The 22,700-nt window shown below is 37.9% G+C and overlaps 1 protein-coding gene across 2 annotated transcripts in view; it reads left to right on the top strand.

Annotated features, from left to right (window-relative positions):
• LOC138372420 (kynurenine 3-monooxygenase-like) overlaps window positions 1-22,700 on the top strand; it is a 270,834-nt gene that overhangs the window by 27,877 nt on the left and 220,257 nt on the right. For both annotated transcript variants that reach the window (XR_011230863.1, XM_069337910.1), the window contains exons 7-9: window positions 543-635; window positions 12,571-12,660; window positions 19,266-19,406. Coding sequence is in view for 1 of the 2 variants with exons in the window: in XM_069337910.1 (XP_069194011.1) it covers window positions 543-635; window positions 12,571-12,660; window positions 19,266-19,406 (324 nt within the window). In the remaining variant the exon portion in view is untranslated. The remainder of the gene's footprint in view (window positions 1-542; window positions 636-12,570; window positions 12,661-19,265; window positions 19,407-22,700) is intronic.

Raw genomic sequence — 22,700 nt, 5'->3', positions numbered from 1 at the left:
CATGGTGATGGTGGAGGGCTTCCCGCCAGCCATGGTGATGGTAGGGGGGGGGGGCTCACCCCAGAACCCCTAATGGTAGGGGGGGGGGGCTCACCACAGAACCCCTGATGGTAGGGGGGGGGGCTCACCCCAGAACCCCTGATGGTGGGGGGGGGGGGCTCACCCCAGTACCCCTGATGGTGGGGGGGCTCACCCCAGAACCCCTGATGGTAGGGGGGGTGGCTCACCCCAGACCCCCGCAACATGTAGCCTCACTTTACTCTGCATCTGTTCCTACAGCATTATATAGTTCATGTGTGCTCTATGCATTTATAATAATTTTACACTTTATAAGTTAATGTTCACTTCCTTCTGTAAAAATGATGTCTTGCTTATTATTTCTTATATAAGTGTTACTTCGCCCTCAATGTTGACTACTTTCATTTATGAAATTTTTTTACTCCATATTGTATTTTGCTCATAAATATCGATGCTAATTTGGTGGGATATTAATAGTTTCTTACAGTCTTGAGAATCACAATTTCAAATTAACACAATTTCAGGAAAACTACCCAGATGCCATCAAGCTAATTGGTAAGGAACGACTCATTCGTGATTTCTTCGCCAACAAGGCTCTTACCTTGATTAATATTAAGGTGAGTTTCACCACTATGTGCTCTCCGTGTTTGAAGGGAAAAACACTTTATTGGATCAACAAATAGAAGTTTTCCTGTTGATAATTTTAGGCTACACAGTTGACTTACAGTTCGAGGGACTCTGGTTTGACTCTTGGGAGGGACAAAAAGGGCTATCTTGAGATCTTGAGGTTATCTTGAGATGATTTCGGGGCTTTTAGTGTCCCAGCGGCCCGGTCCTCGACCAGGCCTCCACCCCCAGGAAGCAGCCCGTGACAGCTGACTAACACCCAGGTACCTATTTTACTGCTAGGTAACAGGGGCATAGGGTGAAAGAAACTCTGCCCATTGTTTCTCGCCGGCGCCTGGGATCGAACCCAGGACCACAAGTCCAGCGTGCTGTCCGCTCGGCCGACCGGGCTGGACACATTTCTTTTCATCTGATGCCTCTGTCCACCCACCAGCAAATAGGTACCCGGAAGTTAGGGAATTGATGCGGGTTACATCCTGGGGTAAGGTCCGTAAATGGCATAGACAGCTCTTTCACCTGATGCCTTTGTTCACCTAAAATTAAAAGTGGAAAGCTTATCAAGCAACATAGAACAACTGAAATATACATACATCAGGGTCCAGGTAGTACAGTCGGGGTCATTCTCGAAGCATAATAGAGATTTCAGGGTTTGAATCCCGTGGCAGACAGAAGTGATTGGGCTCATTTTCTTTCACCTAGATTTAGATTTAGATGTTGTATTCAGGTAAAGGTACATCCATTGAGTAATCCATACATAATGATGGATTTAAAGAACGAGGTAGTACATACAATACCTAAAGTCACTAGTACACATAGCATTTCGGGCTACGGGGGGGGGACACTAAGACTAAAACTTAATAGTAATTGAGCCTAAAGTATAAATTGTGTTGAAAAAATAAAAAATAAAAAAAGGGGGGGGAACAAGGCAGAGGATATCAATTATACAAGTTGGTAAACAAACAGCGTTGATTACAATAGTAAGACATGGGTTGACATTTAGGGGTAAGGAAGGTTACATGGAGTTTATTAGGTAGTTTTTAGTTTTTATCATAAAGTGGTTGAGAGAGGTACAGTCTTTGACATAATTGGGAAGGTCATTCCACATTCTGGGTCCCTTGATTTGTAGAGCATTTCTAGTTTGATTAAGTCGTACTCTAGGAATATCAAATAGGTATTTGTTTCTGGTGTTGTGCTCATGGGTTCTGTTACAACCTTCTATGAAGCTTTTGAGGTCAGGATTGGCATTACAGTTCAGCGTTTTAAATATATAGAGTACACGTGAGAGAATGTGCAGTGACTTAATGTCTAACATATTCAGAGATTTAAGTAGGGGTACCGAGTGATGTCTGGGGCTGAGTTGGATATTGTCCTAATAGCAGCTTTGTGTTGAGTAATTAGAGGATGTAAATGATTTTGGGTAGTAGAGCCCCAAGCACAAATACCATAGTTGAGATAAGGATAGATGAGGGAGTAATAGAGAGTCACCAGGGCAGGGCGAGGTACATAATATCTGATCTTAGAAAGAATGCCAACAGTTTTAGAATTTTTTTCTATATTTAGAATGTGACCCTGGAAATTCAACTTGTTATCGATGAGAACACCAAGGAATTTACCATCAACTTTGTTACTAATTTGGATATTGTTTATTCTTAGATTAATTTAATTTGAGGATTTATTACCAAACAGAATATAGAAAGTTTTGTCAATGTTAAGGGTGAGTTTGTTGGCAGTTAGCCAAAGATGGACTTTATTTAGTTCAATATTCACAGTGCCATTTAGAGCAAGGGGGTCAGGACTGGAGTAAATGAAGGTTGTGTCGTCAGCAAATAGAATTGGTTTGAGGTGTTGGGAGGCATTTGGAAGGTCATTAATGTAGATGAGAAAGAGGAGAGGGCCAAGTATGCTGCCCTGAGGAACACCAATGTTGATGGGTAGGGTGGGAGAAATTGAATTATTCACAAACATACTGGAGCCTGTCAGTAAGGTAAGATTTGAGGTATTGCAGGGAGTGTCCTTTGACTCCATAATGATGTAATTTAAGAAGAAGGTTTTGGTGGTTGACAGTGTCAAAAGCCTTACGCAGGTCCACAAATAACAAAACAGGGTACTCATTTTTATCAAGAGCTGCATGTATCAAGTTAAGCATACTAATAAGTGCATCATTAGTGCTTTTATTGGGGCTGAAGCCATATTGGCAAGAGCTAAGTATATTGTGTTTGGCTAGATTTATTTATTTATTTATTTATTTATTTATTTATTTATTTATTTATTTATCTATTTATATACAAGGAGGTACATTGGGTTTGTGAAGATATATAGCATGGTATTTACACTCTTGTAAAGCCACTAGTACGTGCAGCGTTTCGGGCAGGTCCTTAATCTAACAGATAATTTTAAGTAGGTAAATTCTAGCAGAATTGATAAAATGATAACAAATACATTACAAGAAAAAAATTGAGATGGGAGAGATTAGTAAGTATATTAAAGCACATTGGTATATTAAAGCTCTGATTGATTGCATTGACAGATTGATTGGTAATTTAGATAAGATTATTAGGCACCATACAGCAAATTGATAGCGCATATGAGAAGACAGCAATGATCACAATGGTAAAGCTGTTTAGATTAGGTACATAAAGATTGGGTGATTGGGTAGCACTAGATACAGTGCAATTTTAAAGCAACAAGGTAGGAAACTATGCAGATGAGATTAGGTACTTTTTAGTTTTGTTTTTGAATGAGGCAAAAGTTGGACAGCTTTTCAACTCATTAGGGAGTGAGTTCCATAGACCAGGTCCCTTTATTTGCATAGAGTGTTTACACAGATTAAGTTTGACTCTGGGGATATCGAAGAGATATTTATTTCTGGTGATAAGATACGATAAGAGTAAGATAGATAAGAGTAAAGCGGCTTGTAGATTAGCTTTTCAAATATTTTTGATAAGGTTGGTAGAATTGATATTGGTCTGTAATTGTTGATATCAGTGAGATCACCACATTTATGGACAGGGGTTACTCTCGTTCTTTTTAGAATATCCGGAAAGGTTTGGAGTTCAAGTGATTTGTTGAAGAACAATGCAATGGCAGGAGCTAGAAAGCTGGAGGTTGTTTTGTAAATTAAAGATGGTATCTCATCAAGGGCACTAGACTTAGTTTTAAGGGTAATGATTACCTCATTAACATCAGAAGAAGTAGCGGGAGCTAGGTACAGAGACTCTGGATAGTTACCTGTAAGGTAGTCTTTAATATTAGTGAGTGAGGATGGAATATCATGAGCAAGGGATGTTCCAATGGAGGAGAAGAACCTAATGAATTCAATAGCAGTGTCAGAGGCTGAAAGCACACCATCGTCATTGGATAGGAGTACATATTGTTTTTTTATTCAAAATCTGCAACTAAAAATGAAACTAAAGAAACAGAATGAACTAAAAAAAAGTCCACTTATGGATGTCAACCAACAAACTTTTTTTTTTTTTTTTTTTTTTGAGATATATACAAGAGTTGATACATTCTTGTACAGCCACTAGTACGCGTAGCGTTTCGGGCAGGTCCCTGGAATACGATCCCCGCTGTGAAGAATCGTTGTTACATCCAAGTACACATTTTACTGTTGCGTTAAACAGAGGCTACAATTAAGGAATTGCGCCCAGTAAATCCTCCCCGGCCAGGATACGAACCCATGACATGGCGCTCGCGGAACGCCAGGAACTAACACTTAACATAGAAAAGACCTACTACATCTTATTTGGATGCAAATCTACAAATGCAATTCAGCTTCAGATAGACAATGTAAACATTAGCAATAAAAATGATGGAAAGTTTCTTGGCCTATTCCTAGACAAGAGACTCAACTTCAGCACCCACATACAACACATAACTAAGAAAGTCTCTAAAACAGTTGGTATACTCTCCAAAATCAGATATTATGTACCTAACTCTGCTCTCCTCTCAATATATTATGCACTAATCTATCCCTATCTTAACTATGGTATCTGTGCATGGGGTTCAACCACTGCAAACCACCTCAAGTCCATCATCACCCAGCAAAAATCTGCTATCAGAATAATAACAAATTCTGCTTTCAGACAACACTCAGCCCCCTTGTTTAACTCCCTAAACATGCTAAACATAAACTCACTCCACAAATTCTCTTGTGTCAACTACATTTACAAAACCCTGTTCTTAAATGCAATCCTGCTCTGAAACTCTCCCTGGACAGATGTAATAGGACCCATTATCACCACACCAGAAATAAATATCTTTTTGATATCCCCAGAGTCAAACTTAATCTGTGTAAACACTCTATGCAAATAATGGGACCCAGTCTATGGAACTCATTCCCTATTGAATTGAAAAGCTGTCCAACTTTTACATCACTCAAAATCAATACTAAAAAGTACCTAATTTCATCTTCATAGTTTTTCACTTTTTGCCTTAAAATTGCACTGTATCTATTGCTACCCAATCTCCCAACCTTTATGTACCCAATCTGAACATCTTTACCATTGTGATCATTGCTGTCTTATATGTGCTATCAATCTGCTGTATGGTGTCTATTAATCTTGTTTATATTACCAATCAAGCTGTCAATGTAATCAATCAGAGCTTTAATATAACAATGTGCTTTAATATACTTACTAAGCTCTCTCATCTCATTTTTCTCTTGCAATGTATCTTTATCATTTATCAATTCTGCTAGAATTTACCTACTTAAAATTATCTGTTAGATTAAGGACCTGCCCGGAACGCTGCGCGTACTAGTGGCTTTACAAGATTGTAAATACTATGATATTCAATGTATTCTCACAAACTCAATGTACCTTCTTGTATATATATAAATAAAAATAAAAATAAAATCTTTTTTGATCATAATATTTCGGAAATAGTGCTCCATGTTTTCTTAATGTTGCCCTTAATTTGGGTGAATTTATTTTCATAGTATTTTGTTTTGGCTCTCCTAATTATTTTTGACAGCATTGATGTGTAAATCTTTGAAGATTCTTTGGACACAACTCCTAACCTATACTTCTTCTCAAGGTCATGTTTTTTTATTAATAGATTTAAGTATCCCCTTTGTAAGCCATGGATTGTTTACCCTTTTAGTTTTATTTATTTATTTATTTATTTATTTATTTATATATATACAAGAAGGTACATTGGGTTTGTGAGAATACATTGGATAGTACAGTATTTACATTCTTGTAAAGCCACTAGTACGCGCAGCGTTTCGGGCAGGTCCTTAATCTAGCAGATAATTTTAAGTAGGTAAATTCTATCAGAATTGATAAATGATAAAGATACATTACAAGAGAAAAAAGTCCCACAAGTTGTGACTTGTTTAGTTAGCATAAGACAGTGGGTGTTATAAAGGCTGAGAGTTTTTGAAGAAATGTTTGTACTGCTAGGTTGATGTTTCCTATATTTGTTTTTGAGATATATACAAGAGTTGTTACATTCTTGTACAGCCACTAGTACGCGTAGCGTTTCGGGCAAGTCCTTAATCCTATGGTCCCTGGAATACGATCCCCGCCGCGAAGAATCGTTGTTACAACCAAGTACACATTTTACTGTTGCGTTAAACAGAGGCTACATTTAAGGATTTGCGCCCAGTAAATCCTCCCCGGCCAGGATACGAACCCATGACATAGCGCTCGCGGAACGCCAGGCGAGTGTCTTACCACTACACCATGGAGACTGTTTCCTATCACCTAATTCAGTCTCCCAGTTGATATTAGCAGCAGCAGCAGCAGCAATAAAATTGCCTATAGAAGTTTCATTGTGCAGCCTAAAGCTTATCTTCCTTGTATCTAGAGGTGGTTTGTTAATGTTGGTTAGGAGAAACTTGGGGTAATGGTCAGTGGTTCTATCGATGATTATCCCTGAAGTAAGTGGAGAGGTTATGTTGGTCCAGATGTGATCAAGAGTCGTGACAGTACTATCAGTGATTCTAGTACGTCTAGTGATTAAGGGTATGAGGAAGCAGGAATTCATATAATTGAGGAAAGTAGTAGTAGGAGGGTTATCAGGCTTGTAGAGGTCAATGTTAAAGTCTCCAGAAATAATTAAGTGGTTTTTGTTTAGTCTGTTCTCTAGTATTAGATTTCTAAGGTTAGAGTTGAATTCAGTCACACCAGTATTAGGAATTCTATAGACTGCTCTCACAGTCAGGCCAGCCTTGCCACCCTTGACTCTGAAACAGGCAAGGATATACTCTCCTCAGGGGTCTCTAGTTTTAATTACTTTTAAGCAGTCAGCTCTTGGTGGAAGTAAAGGGAAGTACCACCACCTCTCTGAATTGATCGACAGTTGTGAATTGCTGAATAGTTTGGTATGTTGTAGAGTTGAGAAGTGTCCTCTTTTAACCACGTTTCAGTAAGCACAACAAAAGAGAATTTGTTGTCAACTGTTTGGATCAGGACATTAACATCATCAAAGTGTTTGCTTAGAGATCTTACATTTAAGTTAATTACAGAAACATTGTGATTATGTGTTAAAACATTGTTTACATCATGTGCTGTATAATACCTGCAATTTTGATCATTAAAGTGATTGTCATAGATACTAGATAAGAGGTTTAGTTCAGGAGTCTATACTAGTCTGCATAAGAAGGCTGGTTGATGGAAAAAAGACAATTTAAAAAAGTTCCAGATATAAAAAAATATACAAAAAAGAGGTAGGTTGCTTTAAGGTACTTTAAGGTACACTGAAAGTAAAAAATTGCACTAGGAGATACAGGCAAATATATATATATATATATATATATATATATATATATATATATATATATATATATATATATACATATATATATATATATATATATATATATATATATATATATATATATATATATATATATGTCGTACCTAGTAGCCAGAACTCACTTCTCAGCCTACTATTCAAGGCCCGATTTGCCTAATAAGCCAAGTTTTCCTGAATTAAAATATTTACTATAATTTTTTTCTTATGAAATGATAAAGCTACCCTTTTCTCTTTGTATGAGGTCATTTTTTTTTTATTGGAGTTAAAATTAACGTAGATATATGACCGAACCTAACCAACCCTACCTAACCTAACCTAACCTATATTTATAGGTAAGGTTAGGTTAGGTAGCCAAAAAAAGCTAGGTTAGGTTAGGTTAGGTAGGTTAGGTAGACAAAAAAACATTAATTCATGAAAACTTGGCTTATTAGGCAAATCGGGCCTTGAATAGTAGGCTGAGAAGTGCGTTCTGGCTATTAGGTACGACATATATATATATATATATATATATATATATATATATATATATATATATATATATATATATATATATATATATATATATATATATATATATATATATATATATATATTATTAAATATGACCGAAAAAGTAAGATTAATAATTCTAACACGAATTTTCTCAATCTTTCGTACATTACGCTTCACTGTTGGAGGTAAATCAAAAATCACTTCTCCAAAATTCATTTTTATTTCTAGTCTGACGCGACACGGGCGCGTTTCGTAAAACTTATTACATTTTCAAAGACTTCACAAATACACAACTGATTAGAACTTACGTCTCTCTGATATTATATCTACATTTGAGTGAGGTGGGAAGGATGATGTGGCATTAACACAAGACAGAACAGGGGATATTAATAGGGTATTAAAAGTATCAACACAAGACAGAACAGAAAACAATGGGTATTGAATAGAAGTGTTTGTAGAAAGCCTATTGGTCCATATTTCTTGATGCTTCTATATTGGAGCGGAGTCTTGAGGTGGGTAGAATATAGTTGTGCAATAATTGGCTGTTGATTGCTGGTGTTGACTTCTTGATGTGTAGTGCCTCGCAAACGTCAAGCCGCCTGCTATCGCTGTATCTATCGATGATTTCTGTGTTGTTTACTAGGATTTCTCTGGCGATGGTTTGGTTATGGGAAGAGATTATATGTTCCTTAATGGAGCCCTGTTGCTTATGCATCGTTAAACGCCTAGAAAGAGATGTTGTTGTCTTGCCTATATACTGGGTTTTTTGGAGCTTACAGTCCCCAAGTGGGCATTTGAAGGCATAGACGACGTTAGTCTCTTTTAAAGCGTTCTGTTTTGTGTCTGGAGAGTTTCTCATGAGTAGGCTGGCCGTTTTTCTGGTTTTATAGTAAATCGTCAGTTGTATCCTCTGATTTTTGTCTGTAGGGATAACGTTTCTATTAACAATATCTTTCAGGACCCTTTCCTCCGTTTTATGAGCTGTGGAAAAGAAGTTCCTGTAAAATAGTCTAATAGGGGGTATAGGTGTTGTGTTAGTTGTCTCTTCAGAGGTTGCATTGCTTTTCACTTTCCTTCTTATAATGTCTTCGATGAAACCATTGGAGAAGCCGTTATTGACTACAACATATATATATATATATATATATATATATATATATATATATATATATATATATATATATATATATATATATATATATATATATATATATATATTGTACCCCTGGCTTTGCCTGTGTCTCAAAATGCAAATTATTACTTACAGTGTACCTGAGAGTACTTGTAAGCCCCTTGAAAGCTACCTCATTTTTCTTTTTTTTTGTTCATTTTGTGTTTGTTTTGTATAGTCTTGTTTATACATTTTTCCCTCTGTTATATCAAAATTCTATTTTGTAATTGCCATTCTTGCCTTGTTTTCCTGCAACCAGCCTTCTTATGCAGACAAGTATAGACCCAGAACTTAACCTCTTATCCACTATCTATGACAATCATCACTTCAATGATCAAAATTGCAGATATTTTACAGCACATGATGTAAACAATGTATTATCACATAATCACAATATCTCTGTAATCAACTTGAACGTTAGATCTCTAGGTAAACACTTCGATGATGTTAGTGCCTTGATTGAAACTATTGACAGCAAATTCTCTTTTATTATACTTACTGAAACGTGATTGAAAGAGGATACTACTCAACTCTTTAACATGCCTAACTACTCGGCAATTCACAACTGTCGTCAACTTCAGAGAGGTGGTGGTACTGCTCTTTACTACCACCAAGAACTAACATGCTTAAAAGTAATTAGAACCAGAGACTGCTGTGGGGAGTATATCTTCGCCAGCTTCAGAGTCAAGGGTGCCGAGTCTGTCCTGTCTGTGGGAGCAGTCTATAGAATTCCTAACACTGATGTGTCCGAATTCACCTCAAACCTTAGAAATCTAATACTTAATAACAGACTGAACAAAAACCATCTAATTATCGCAGGGGACTTTAATATTGACCTCTGCGAGCCTGAACACCCTACTGCTGTTAGCTTCCTCAACTGTATGAATTCCTGCTTCCTCATACCCTTAATCACTAGACCTACTAAATCACTGATAGTACTGCCACGACTCTAGATCACATCTGGACCAACATAACCTCTCCGCTTACTTCAGGTATAATCACCGATAGCACTACAGACCATTACCCCACATTTCTCTTAACTAACATTAACAAACCACCTCTAGAGACAAGGGAGTTAAGCTTTAGGCTGCACAATGAAACTGCTATAGACAATTTTATAACTGCTGCTGATAATGTCAACTGGGAGTCCGAGTTAGGTAACATAGGGGACATCAACCTAGCAGTGCAATCTTTTCTTCAAAAAACTCTCAGCCTTTATAATACCCACTGTCCTATGCTTACGAAACAATTCACAACCAAAAGGCTTAACAATCCTTGGCTTACAAAGGGAATACTTTAATCCATTAATAAAAAACATGACCTTGAGAAGAAGTATAGGTTAGGAACCGTCTCCAAAGAATTCTCAAAGAATTACTCGTCATTGCTATCTAAAATAATTAGACGAGCCAAAACTAAATACTACTAAGATAAATTTACCCACACAAAGGGCAACATTAAAAAAACTTGGAGCACAATTTCACAAATATTGGGATGAAAGAAGATTTTAAATAACAAACCAACACTCCTGTCCAATAACGATGGTCAGCTTTCAGCCTCTGATACAGCTATTGAGTTCGATAGGTTCTTCTTTTCCGTTGAGTCATCCCTTGCAAGTGATATTCCATCTTCCAGTACTGATGTTAAGGACTATCTTACAGGTAACTATCCACAGTCTCTGTACCTAAAGCCTTCAAATTCCACTGACGTTAATGAGATAATCCTTTCCCTTAAAACCAAGCCTAGTGCCCTTGAGGAGATACCAACTTTAATTTACAAAAAAGCCTCCAGATCTTTAGCCCCTGCTATTGCATTGCTCTTCAACAAGTCACTTGAACTCCAAACCTTTCCAGATATTCTAAAAAAAGCGAGAGTAACCCCTGTCCACAAATGTGGTGATCTCACAGATGTTAACAACTACAGACCTATATCAATCCTGCCTAACTTGTCAAAATTTTTTGAAAAACTAATCTACAAGCAGTTTTACTCTTATCTAGCCAAACACAATATACTTAGCTCTTGTCAATATGGCTTCAGACCACAAAAAAGCACTAACGATGCACTTATTAGTATGATTAACTTGATTCATGTAGCTCTTGATAAAAATGAGTTCCCTGTTTTGTTATTTGTGGACCTGCATAAGGCTTTTGACACTGTCAATCACTAAAACCTTCTTCTTAAATTACATCATTATGGAGTCAGAGGACACTCCCTGCAATACCTCAAATCCTACCTTACTGACAGGCTCAAGTATGTTTCTGTGAATAATTCAATTTTTCCCACCCTACTCATCAACATTGGTGTTCCTCAGGGCAGCATACTTGGCCCTCTCCTCTTTCTCATCTACATTAATGACCTTCCAAATGCCTCTCAATACCTCAAACCAATTCTGTTTGCTGACGACACAACCTTCATTTACTCCAGTCCTGACCCCCTTGCTCTAAATGCCACAGTAAATACTAAGCTAAATAAAGTCCATCTTTGGCTAACTGCCAACAAACTCACCCTTAACATTGACAAAACTTTCTATATTCTGTTTGGCAATAAATCCTCTAATCAAATAAATCTCAGAATAAACAATACCCATGTATTGTTATGGGAAGTCTCTTCCCATAACCAAACCATCGCCAGAGAAATCCTAGTAAACAACACAGAAATCATCGATAGATACAGCGATAGCAGGCGGCTTGACGTTTGCGAGGCACTACACATCAAGAAGTCAACACCAGCAATCAACAGCCAATTATTGCACAACTATATTCTACCCACCTCAAGACTCCGCTCCAATATAGAAGCATCAAGAAATATGGACCAATCGGCTTTCTACAAACACTTCTATTCAATACCCATTGTTTCTGTTCTGTCTTGTGTTGATACTTTTAATACCCTATTAATATCCCCTAGTGTTCTGTCTTGTGTTAATGCCACATCACCCTTCCCACCTCACTCAAATGTAATGCCACATCACCCTTCCCACCTCACTCAAATGTAGATATAAAATCAGGGAAACGCAAGTTCTAATCAGTTGTGTATTTGTGAAGTCTTTGAAAATGTAATAAGTTTTACGAAACGCGCCCGTGTCGCGTCAGACTAGAAATAAAAATGAATTTTGGAGAAGTGATTTTTGTTTTACCTCCAACAGTGAAGCGTAATGTACGAAAGATTGAGAAAATTCGTGTTAGAATTATTAATCTTACTTTTTCGGTCATATTTAATAATATACATATATATATATATATATATATATATATATATATATATATATATATATATATATATATATATATATATATATAATACAAACAAATGCCTATGAATGCCTCTGTTCATCTAGCAGTATGTAGGTACTCAGGAGTTACAGATAGGGGGGGGGGGAAGCTCAATGTATGAATAATTAAACGTGTATGAATACACTCTGGCTTCCTGTCCCCGAACACAATGAATTATGAATTAATTATATTTGATATTATACTCGTGTTTTACCAACATGTGTGATGTTGCAGTGTTCGCCATACCACGTGGGCTCCACCTCGCTGCTTCTGGGGGATGCAGCGCACGCCATGGTCCCCTTCTATGGTCAGGGCATGAACTGTGTAAGTTGTTGGGGTCCTGTGTACATAACATTTATGTACTGCTCATTCCTCAAGCATTTACATGTCCATTTACAAAACCTGTTCGTTTTACACATGGTATATTTGACATATATATAGTATATTTTATAGTTGTTATTTTTTGGACAGTTTTGTTTCCATAGCTTAAATCTATAGCCTCTTGTTGTTTGTATCCAAGAAGTGATGACAGAATATGACCAGAAACAATACTATTTATTTATTTATTTATTTATTTATATGTACAGTTTATACAAGAAGGTACATTGGGTTTATGAGAGAACATGGCATTGATGTTTTTACATTCTTGTAAAGCCACTAACACGCATAGCGTTTCGGTCAGGATCTTAATCTAACAGATAATTTTAAGTAGGAATATTCTAGCAAAATTTAAAAAATGTTAACAGGTGCATTGTAAGAAAATTTGACAAAGATTAATAGGTACATTATAGTAAAATTTAAGGGTGATCAACAGGTGCATTGTCGCATAATTTAAGGAATTTTACTAGGTATAATGTAGTAAAATATGCATTCAATATAACAACCATGATATAAGATGATAGCAGTGATTACAATGGTGAGGTTGTATGGCTTAGGTTCAAATGTTGGGGGATTGGGCAGCACTAGAGACAGTGCGAGATAAATCACTAGGTAGGAAACTATGAAGATGAAATTAGGCCCTTTTGGTTTTATTTTTGGACAGCTTTTGAATTCGTTAGGGAGTGAGTTCCATAGACAAGGTCCCTTTATTTGCATAGAGTGATTACGCAGATTAAGTTTGACTCAGAGGATATCACTTGATACATTAATTGTAAGTGACTCCTTATCATCCTTAAATGCTCTCAACTCTTTAAGACATAACTGTAACATGCTCGTGTCCGAAGCAAGACACAAATACAACAAAATTATTAAGGATGATAACAGAGTCCATTTCATGTGGTCTCCATCTCATGTTGGCCTCCGAATGCATGATAGAGCTGATAAGTTAGCCAAAGAATCTGCCTTTAAAGGAGCCGTTGAGTGTAACCTTGGATTGTCAATGAGCAATCTGAGAGCAGCAGTACACCGAGAACTTCAACAAGATCTTGTAGATCTGAGGCAAAGTGAAATTGACACCAGTAATTCCATCTATCATCATACTATCATGCTAGAGGAGCCACACATCTATGGATCATCCAATAAAATCAGTAGACTTCTAGATGTTACTACTGCTCGGCTTAGACTCGGTTACAAGTATCTCTGGGAATTCTCATTATCTGCTGATGTAGACCTGACCAAATGCAAACTGTGTCAACAAAATTATTCGCACACCCTCCGTCACTATGTGATGGGGTGCGAAAAGATACGTGAATTTAGAGACACTTCTATAACCAATGTTCCAGCGATGTGTAAATATTTCATTCAAAATGATCTGCTACCAGAAATTTTAGCCAAATATCCCCAGTTTGCTAACTGTAGGTAGTAACTAAGTGATTGTAACCTATCCACCGCTGCCCACTGGATGGGGGGGGGGTGTAACCTATCCACCGCTGCCCACTGGATGGGGGGCGGTGTGCAGGACAAACATATCAATTTTGACACTAGCTCTCCACATATGTCAGTTGCTTAACTTAGAACCTGTACTTGAGGTCGATCTCGAACCCATTGTTGATGTGACGACTTATATTGAATTTTGTAACTAGCTCATCAAGATTGTAACTTGCTTAGCTAAATGAATTGTGGGGTTCAGTCCCTGAGCCCATTATGTGCCTCTGTAACCCTTTCCACTACCGCCCACAAGATGGGTATGGGGTGCATAATAAATGAACTAAACTAAACTAAACTCAGAGGATATCAAAGAGATATTTATTTCTGGTGTGGTGATTATGGGGCCTATTACATCAGTCCAGAGAGAGTTTCAGGACAGGGTTTGCATTTAAGAACAGGATTTTGTAAATGTAGTTGACTCAAGAGAATGTGTGGAGTTCTCATGTCATGTTAAGAAATTTAAACAGGGGGGGGGGGGGGGGGGGTTGAGGGTTATCTGAAAGCAGAATTTGGTATTGTTCTGATAGCAGATTTTTGTTGGGTGATGATGGACTTGAGCTAGTTAGCCGTGGTTGAACCCCATGCACAGATACCATAGTTAAGATAGGGATAGATTAGTGCATAATATAGTGAGAGGAGAGCAGAGTTAGGAACATAATATCTTATTTTGGAGAGTATCCCAACCGTTTTAGATACTTTCTTAGTTATGTGTTGTATGTGGGTGCTGAAGTTGAGTCTCTTGTCTAGGAACAGGCCAAGAAACTTTTCATAATTTTTATTGCTGATGTTAACATTTTCTAACTAAAACTGAATTGCATTTGTTGATTTGTTTCCAAATAAGATGTAGTAGGTCTACTGTTTTTAGTGAAACTAACGAGCGAACGTCAACAACACTTGTCGGCCCTGCCCTCCTTCCTCTTTTATCAGCTGATCCTTGAGCTCTCGGCAACCAACAAAGGGTGTAGCATCACCCGAAGGCAGCTAAGTACACAGTGACCCAAATTTGATTGAAAAAACCAACAAGACCAACCCGTATTCTCTCATTTCGACCTCGCTATTGTTGATCCCTGGAGCTAGGAAGCTGTACCCGACGTTCACTGCTGCCTCATCAACGAGTCTTCCCTATTGTTCCTGCCTACAATTATCCTGCTACCATGCATAACAAGATCAGTAAGGCCCTTAAGAAAGGTAGCACACCTGTCAGGAATAACCCAACTAGCCAGGCTAGCAACATGATTAGTTCACCTCTCTCCCCCTCGATGGCAGCCGTGGGGGTACCGACACTCTCCTCGTCAACAATAACAAACAATCTCAGCTGGGCGCAGCGCCGTCTCCGACTCGGGCCATGCAACTATTATGTAGCCATATGGATCAACTTAAACGAGCAGCCGCCCCTTGTTCTGACTTCAAGCGCCTTGCTGATAACACTTGGCTCAAGTTATTAACCCAAGTACATGAAGACCAAATGTCAGTAATCAAAGAGCAGTCGGCCTTAATAATGAACCTGCAAGGTTCATTATTATCTTTGCAGGATGAAGCTGGAGCCTTATTCAAGAATAATCAAGATTTATCTACTAAAGTCGACCTCCTCAAACAAGAATTAAACCTTCTCAAGAACACAGTTACTAACTTCAATCCAGATGAAACCACTAGAAAACAGGAAGAAATATTGCAACAGTTTGAGAACCATCTGAACAACCTACAACAGCAACACACTGTTACCCAAGACGAGACAGACCAACATAAACTACTTGAGTCTGTAATTATCTCTTCACGTGATTTTTCCCATGAAACTGATGGAGAAGACTGTGCTGCCATCGTGATCAATGTATTGCAGGATAAGATAAGGTATTCAATCCAAAAAAGTGACATGAAATCAGCTTATAGAGTGGGTACCAAATTATCTGGTACAAATAACAGAAGAATTCGAGTTAAACTAGATAGCTGCTCCCGCAAGTCTGATCTTATCTCATCTGCAGTCGCTAGTAAATCCACTGTTTATGTGAATGAATGTCTGACCAGGTTCAGGTAAAATCTCTTTTTTAAACTGCGTGGCTTCTGCAAAAATTCCCCTATAATTAAACACTGTTTTGTGCGAGATGGTAAAATTATAGCTAGGAGGACTGACACTGGAAAAACCTATTCAATAACCACTGAAGCTCACCTTAATTCTTTCCTCAGTGACTGTGGGATAGCTGCTGTATAGCCTGAATTTAAATTATAATCTCATTTAACTACAATTGTGTACTTCAGCTCTGCCTTTCCTTTCAAAAGGTTTTAACTTTGTTAAAAAAACAAACAAAAAAATTGTCATATTTATTATTATCTTTTCTGGGGGGAGCCCCGTCGGCTCCCCGGAGCTTTACCAGGCTGATATGATAATGTCAGACTTTGGCATCAGTCATTTATTATTTATTTATTTATATATATACAAGAAGGTACATTGGGATTGTGGGGATACATGGTATAGCAATTACAATCTTGTAAAGCCACTAGCAGCGTTTCGGGCAGATCCTTAATCTAAGAAAATTTTAAGTAGGTAAATAGTTGCAAAATTTATAAAAAAAATGATAACAGTTACAAAGCAAGAGAAAACAAAATAAAAGACGAGAGAAAACTGTAGGTATATTAAGTACATAGGTAGCTAAGATTGATTGCAATGACAGCTTGAATGGTGGTTGACAAAAATTGGTAGGCACAATACAGCATATGGCTAGCACATAAAAGAAGACAGCAATGCACACAATGATAAGGTTGTTTGATAAGGTTGTTGTCTAAATCCAGCTCATAAAAATTGGGAGATTGGGTAACACTAGATACAGAGCAAATTTAAAGCTCAGTGTAGAAAACTAAGAAGATGAAATTAGGTACTTTTTGGTTGTGCTTTTAAATAAGGCAAAAATTTGACAGCTTTTCAATTCACTAGGGAGTGAGTTCCATAGACCAGGTCCCTTAATTTGCATAGAGTGTTTACACAGATTAAGTTTGACTCTGGGGATATCAAAGAGATATTTATTTCTGCTGTGGTGATAATGGGTCCTATTACATCTGTCCAGGGAGAGTTTCAGAGCATGGTTTGCATTTAAGAACAGGGTTTTGTAAATGTAGTTGACACAAGAGAATGTGTGGAGGGAGTTAATATTTAGCAAGTTTAGGGAGTTAAACAAGGGGGCTGAGTGTTGTCTGTTCTGATAGCAGATTTTTGCTGGGTGATGATGGGCTTAAGGTGGTTTGCAGTGGTAGACCCCCATGCACAGATACCATAATTAAGATGGGGCTAGATTAGTGCATAATATAGTGAGAGGAGAGCAGAGTTAGGAACATAATATCGTATTTTAGAGAGTATACCAACTGTTTTAGAGACTTTCTTAGTTATGTGTTGAATGTGGGTGCTGAAGTTGAGTCTCTTGTCTAGGAATAGGCCAAGAAACTTGCCATCATTTTTATTACTGATGTTAATGTTGTCTATCTGTAACTGAATTGCATTTGATGATTTGTTTCCAAATAAGATGTAGTAAGTCTTTTCTATGTTTAATGTTAGTTTGTTAGTTGACATCCATAAGTGGACTTTTTTTAATTCATTATTCACAACATTATTTAGTGTATATGTTGTGCTGATGTTGTGTCCATCATACACTCTCTAAAAACCAAGGCAGGGAACACCAGTGAAATTCCGTCCATTGTATACAAGAGCGCCTCCCATGCCCTTGCCCCACCCATAGCTCTACTGTTCAACAAATCTATAGAGTGTCACACCTTTCCCGATATCCTTAAAAAAGCTGAGGGTGCTGCCCTGTGGCACTTTTACGGTTATTGGTAGAATGGGACAGGTTATGTCATTGATGGCTAATCAATGACATATATCATTCTGTCTAATGACAGACATCGGTGTCTGTCATTAGACAGAATTGAAGTTAATGTAGAGGTGGTCCCTTGTTACTGACCATCATGTAAGTGTTCCTTGCACCTAACCATTCTAACCAGTGGGCACCATTGGTTGAAAGTGACTGACTTGCCATACTGTTCATTATGGAAAATTAGTCACTTTCAACCAATGGTGCCCACTGGGAAGGATATCATATGCATACCTTATAGTGATATTTTTAGTTTACCTTTGGTTCCAACAATTGTAATACACTTTACCAGAACTAATAAGATGTATAATGGGATCACAAGACCATGATGTAGATACAATAAAATACATTATAAAACTTGGATTGCGGTGCAAGATGGCACTCTCCAAAATCCAAATCTGGTATAGTCAGAATAGTATAAAGCTGGTATAGTACTTCTGGTTGGGATATATTTGAGCTCATTATGGTTCAGTTGATAGTACTCACCTAGTTGTGTTTGCGGGGGTTGAGCTCTGGCTCTTTGGTCCCGCCTCTCAACCGTTAATCAACAGGTGTACAGATTCCTGAGCCTATTGGGCTCTATCATATCTACACTTGAAACTGTGTATGGAGTCAGCCTCCACCACATCACTTCCTAATGCATTCCATTTGTCAACCACTTTGACACTAAAAAAGTTCTTTCTAATATCTCTATGGCTCATTTGGGCACTCAGTTTCCACCTGTGTCTCCTAGTGCGTGTGCCCCTTGTGTTAAATAGCCTGTCTTTATCTACCCTATCAATTCCCTTCTTTATCTACCCTTCTGTCTTTATCTACCCTATCAATTCCCTACCCTATTACACACACACACAGTAGTGTATGTGTGTGTGTGTGCTTTGGGACTCTTAAGAGAAGGATTCATCAAGCATTTACATATCTTGTAACAAAATCTGTACATATTTCAACAATCACTAAGGCTTTGTTTATATTTATTACAGTTTACAAGCTTAGAATCTTTACAGCCCAAGGTTATTATTACTGTATCATAAACAACCTCGTAATGCTACAGAGCTCATAAACTGTTTAATAAATGTAAAGAAGCTGCTAGGATTATTGAAAGATGCACAGGTTCTGCAAGTGGATTTGTTTAATGCTTGACGGCTACAGGGACAGGTATGTGGGTTCGATACCATCATATGGCCTCATTACTTTCTGACTAATGTGTTCCAGGGATTGGAGGACTGCATGGTGTTGGATGAGCTGATGAATCGGTTTGAGGATGACCTGGTGAAAGTCCTTCCCGAGTACTCCAAGTACAGGATCCCGGATGCTGAGGCCATCGTCGACCTAGCTATGTACAACTACATTGAGGTTAGTCTGGCTTATGGTCCCTTCGAACTTAGTTTAGGTCTCTTTGGTTTATGTGTCTATGGTTTAATGTGTCTCTGGTTTATTTGTCTCAGGTTTGCGTGTCTCAGGTTTGCGTGTCTCAGGTTTGCGTGTCTCAGGTTTGCGTGTCTCAGGTTTGCGTGTCTCAGGTTTGCGTGTCTCAGGTTTGCGTGTCTCAGGTTTGCGTGTCTCAGGTTTGCGTGTCTCAGGTTTAAATACTGTATCACTGGTTTCAGTGCCGGAATTAAGCGTAAGCCAATCAAGCTACAGCTAGAGCCTCAAAAAATTTCATCCAAATAATAAATATGCATTTAGTAAATGTATTAGTTTGAAAATAATTAAAAGGCATATACAGTACTGAAAATGTTTTAAATTTTTTTGTGGAGGGAAAAGGTCTTGTTTTGGTACGCACCTTCGCGAAACCTCCTGGTGTAACTTCTTAACAAGGTTCCTAACTTGATATAGCTTAGGAACTCACCAAGTCTAAATCCAGCTCTGGTTTACATGTGTGGGGTTCATGTGCGTGTTGTGACCATCAGTTCAACACTGGTCATGGCTAATGGAATTCAATCTGCATAAATGCCATGTCATGGAATGTGGAATAGTAGATAAGATAATATAAGATAATTAGAGATACACACAACATAAAATTGTATGAAAAAATCCAACTTCAGAATTGCTTTTAAACTGCATAGAATTATTAAATTCTGCATATGGATGATGAAATATTAAAGAAATTTTTCACGACCTTTGTGAGACCAAAAGTGGAATATGCAGCGGTTGTATGGTGCCCATATCATAAGAAGCACATTAATAAATTGGAAAAGGTGCAAAGACATACAACTATATGGCTTACAAAACTAAAAAGCAAGAGATATGAAAAGAGACTTGAGGTGTTTAAATAAATATACCAAAGCTAAGATATGTATTTATTTATTTTATTTATTTATATACAAGAAGGTACATTGGGGGTTAAGAGAAAAATGAAGTTGATTTTACATTCTAGTAAAGCCACTAGTACGCATAGCGTTTTGGGCAAGTCCTTAAACTAACAGATAATTTTAAGTAGATAATTAACAGTAAAATTGGCAAAAAATGTTTACAGGTACTTTACAGCTTTACTTTACAGGTACAGATAATTTTAAGTAGATAAATTACAGTAAAATTGTCAAAAAATGTTTACAGGTACATTAAAAGAAATTTTGACACAAAAACAAAGATTAGAAATATACACAATAATAACAATACAGTGGCACCTCGACTTACGATAATTTCAAGTTACAATGTAAATTTCATCGAAAAATACAACTCGACATCCGATGGTGTCGTCGACTTCTAATACTACAGTCACCGTGGTGTAGTGGTAAGACACTCGCCTGGCGTTCCGCGAGCGCTATGTCATGGGTTCGTATCCTGGCCGGGGAGGATTTACTGGGCGCAATTCCTTAACTGTAGCCTCTGTTTAACGCAACAGTAAAATGTGTACTTGGATGAAAAAACGATTCTTCGCGGCAGGGGATCGTATTCCAGGGACCTGCCCGAAACGCTACGCGTACTAGTGGCTGTACATGAATGTAACAACTCTTGTATATATCTCAAAAAAAAAAAAAAAATATTTGTTGGTACACATTCGGGTCGACCGAGCGCGTGGTTCCAGGTCACGCGGTCGGACTTGCCTCAGTTTACTACAGCGGCCCGCTTAGTGACGATCGCGCCTATAAGAAATTACGCATTTGTGGTGATTTTTTGCATTTTGAACATTAAAGTAATTATTATATATCACACCACGAGTCCCAGGAAAGTCAGTGGTAAGGCTCAACATATGAGATTCCATGTAAGAATTACCATAGAGTAAAAACAAGAGATCATTCGTAAATATGAAGATGGTGTGCGGGTTGTTGAACTGGCTAGGCAGTACAATAAATCTCAGTCAAAGATATCCACCATACCGGCTAAGAAAAAGGACATTATGGGTACTAAAGTGGCAGAAGGCGTATCAATAATCATGAAACATAGAACACAAACACTTGAAGATGTTGAACAGTTATTATTAATTTGGATACACAACAAGGTGTTAGCAGGTGATAGCGTTTCGGAGGCCATCATTTGTGAAAAGTCAAGAAAATTGCATGAAGACCTTTTAAAGAAAACCCCTGGAACGAGTGATGGAGAAGTGAAAGAGTTTATGGCGAGCAGAGGATGGTTTGAGAAATTTAGAAAAAGAAGTGGAATTCATAGTGTTGTGAGGCATGGGGAGGCTGCCAGCTCAGACAAACCAGCGGCTGAAAGATTCATTAGCGAATTCAAAGATTTTGTGCAGAGTGAGGCATACCTACCACTACAAGTGTTTAATTGTGATGAGGCAGGGCTATTCTGGAAAAGATTGCCAAGGAGGAGAAGTCATTGCCTGGACACAAGCCTATGAAAGATCGGTTTACTCTTGTGTTGAGTGGTAATGCGAGTGGGGAAGAAGAGGCAGCTGAGGAAATTTCTTCAGGGGAGGGTGTGCCAGTACAGAATGTCTCTTCCTCAACAATAAAGAAAATGTGTGCAGCATGGGAAGAATTACAAACCTTCGCTGAAACGACTCACCCAAATAAAGCTGCAGTAGGTCGTTGCCTTAACCAATGACACTGTGATGCATCATTACAGACAAACGTTAAAATGAAGGAAAAAACAAATGTCTCTTGACAAATTTGTAGTGAGACAAACAAGCACTGAACCACAACCAGGTCCTGGTGGTATTCAGGCAAATTTAGGAGAGAGAGTGTACCCCAGAGAAAACATCACTGCCTGATGTGATAATGGAAGGGGACTCCCCTTCCAAACAGTAACAACTCTCGTCCTCCCCCCTCATCACCATCTTCCATACGCCATCAAGAGCCCTCCATAAAGGTAAGAGAAACATAGGTACTGTATTGTACTTAGAAAAAAACCATTGTATTCAGTATAAAATGTATTTGTGTGTGAATATATAGGAGGGTGGGGGAACAGATTAATTCAATTCCCTTTATTTCTTATGGGAAAAATCACTTCGACTTACGATCCGTCTCTGGGAACAGATTAGCATCGTAAGTCGAGGCCCCATTGTACACTATAATGAACAAGGAATACTCGGTACATTAAGATAACATTTCAGGGTTATGCATTGGATCACAATGGTGTACCACAAAATTGGAGTAGTAACTTAAGAATCTAATCTGTCTAAGGCCTACATAAGCAATCCTAGTCTTAAAATATGCTATCACAAGCCTAGTACTGCAATTATGTGCTAAA

This window comes from Procambarus clarkii, chromosome 5 (genome assembly GCF_040958095.1).
Source record: "Procambarus clarkii isolate CNS0578487 chromosome 5, FALCON_Pclarkii_2.0, whole genome shotgun sequence".
In the NCBI taxonomy this organism is placed as follows: Eukaryota; Metazoa; Arthropoda; class Malacostraca; order Decapoda; family Cambaridae; genus Procambarus; species Procambarus clarkii.
This window is presented reverse-complemented; position numbering and strand designations above follow the sequence as displayed.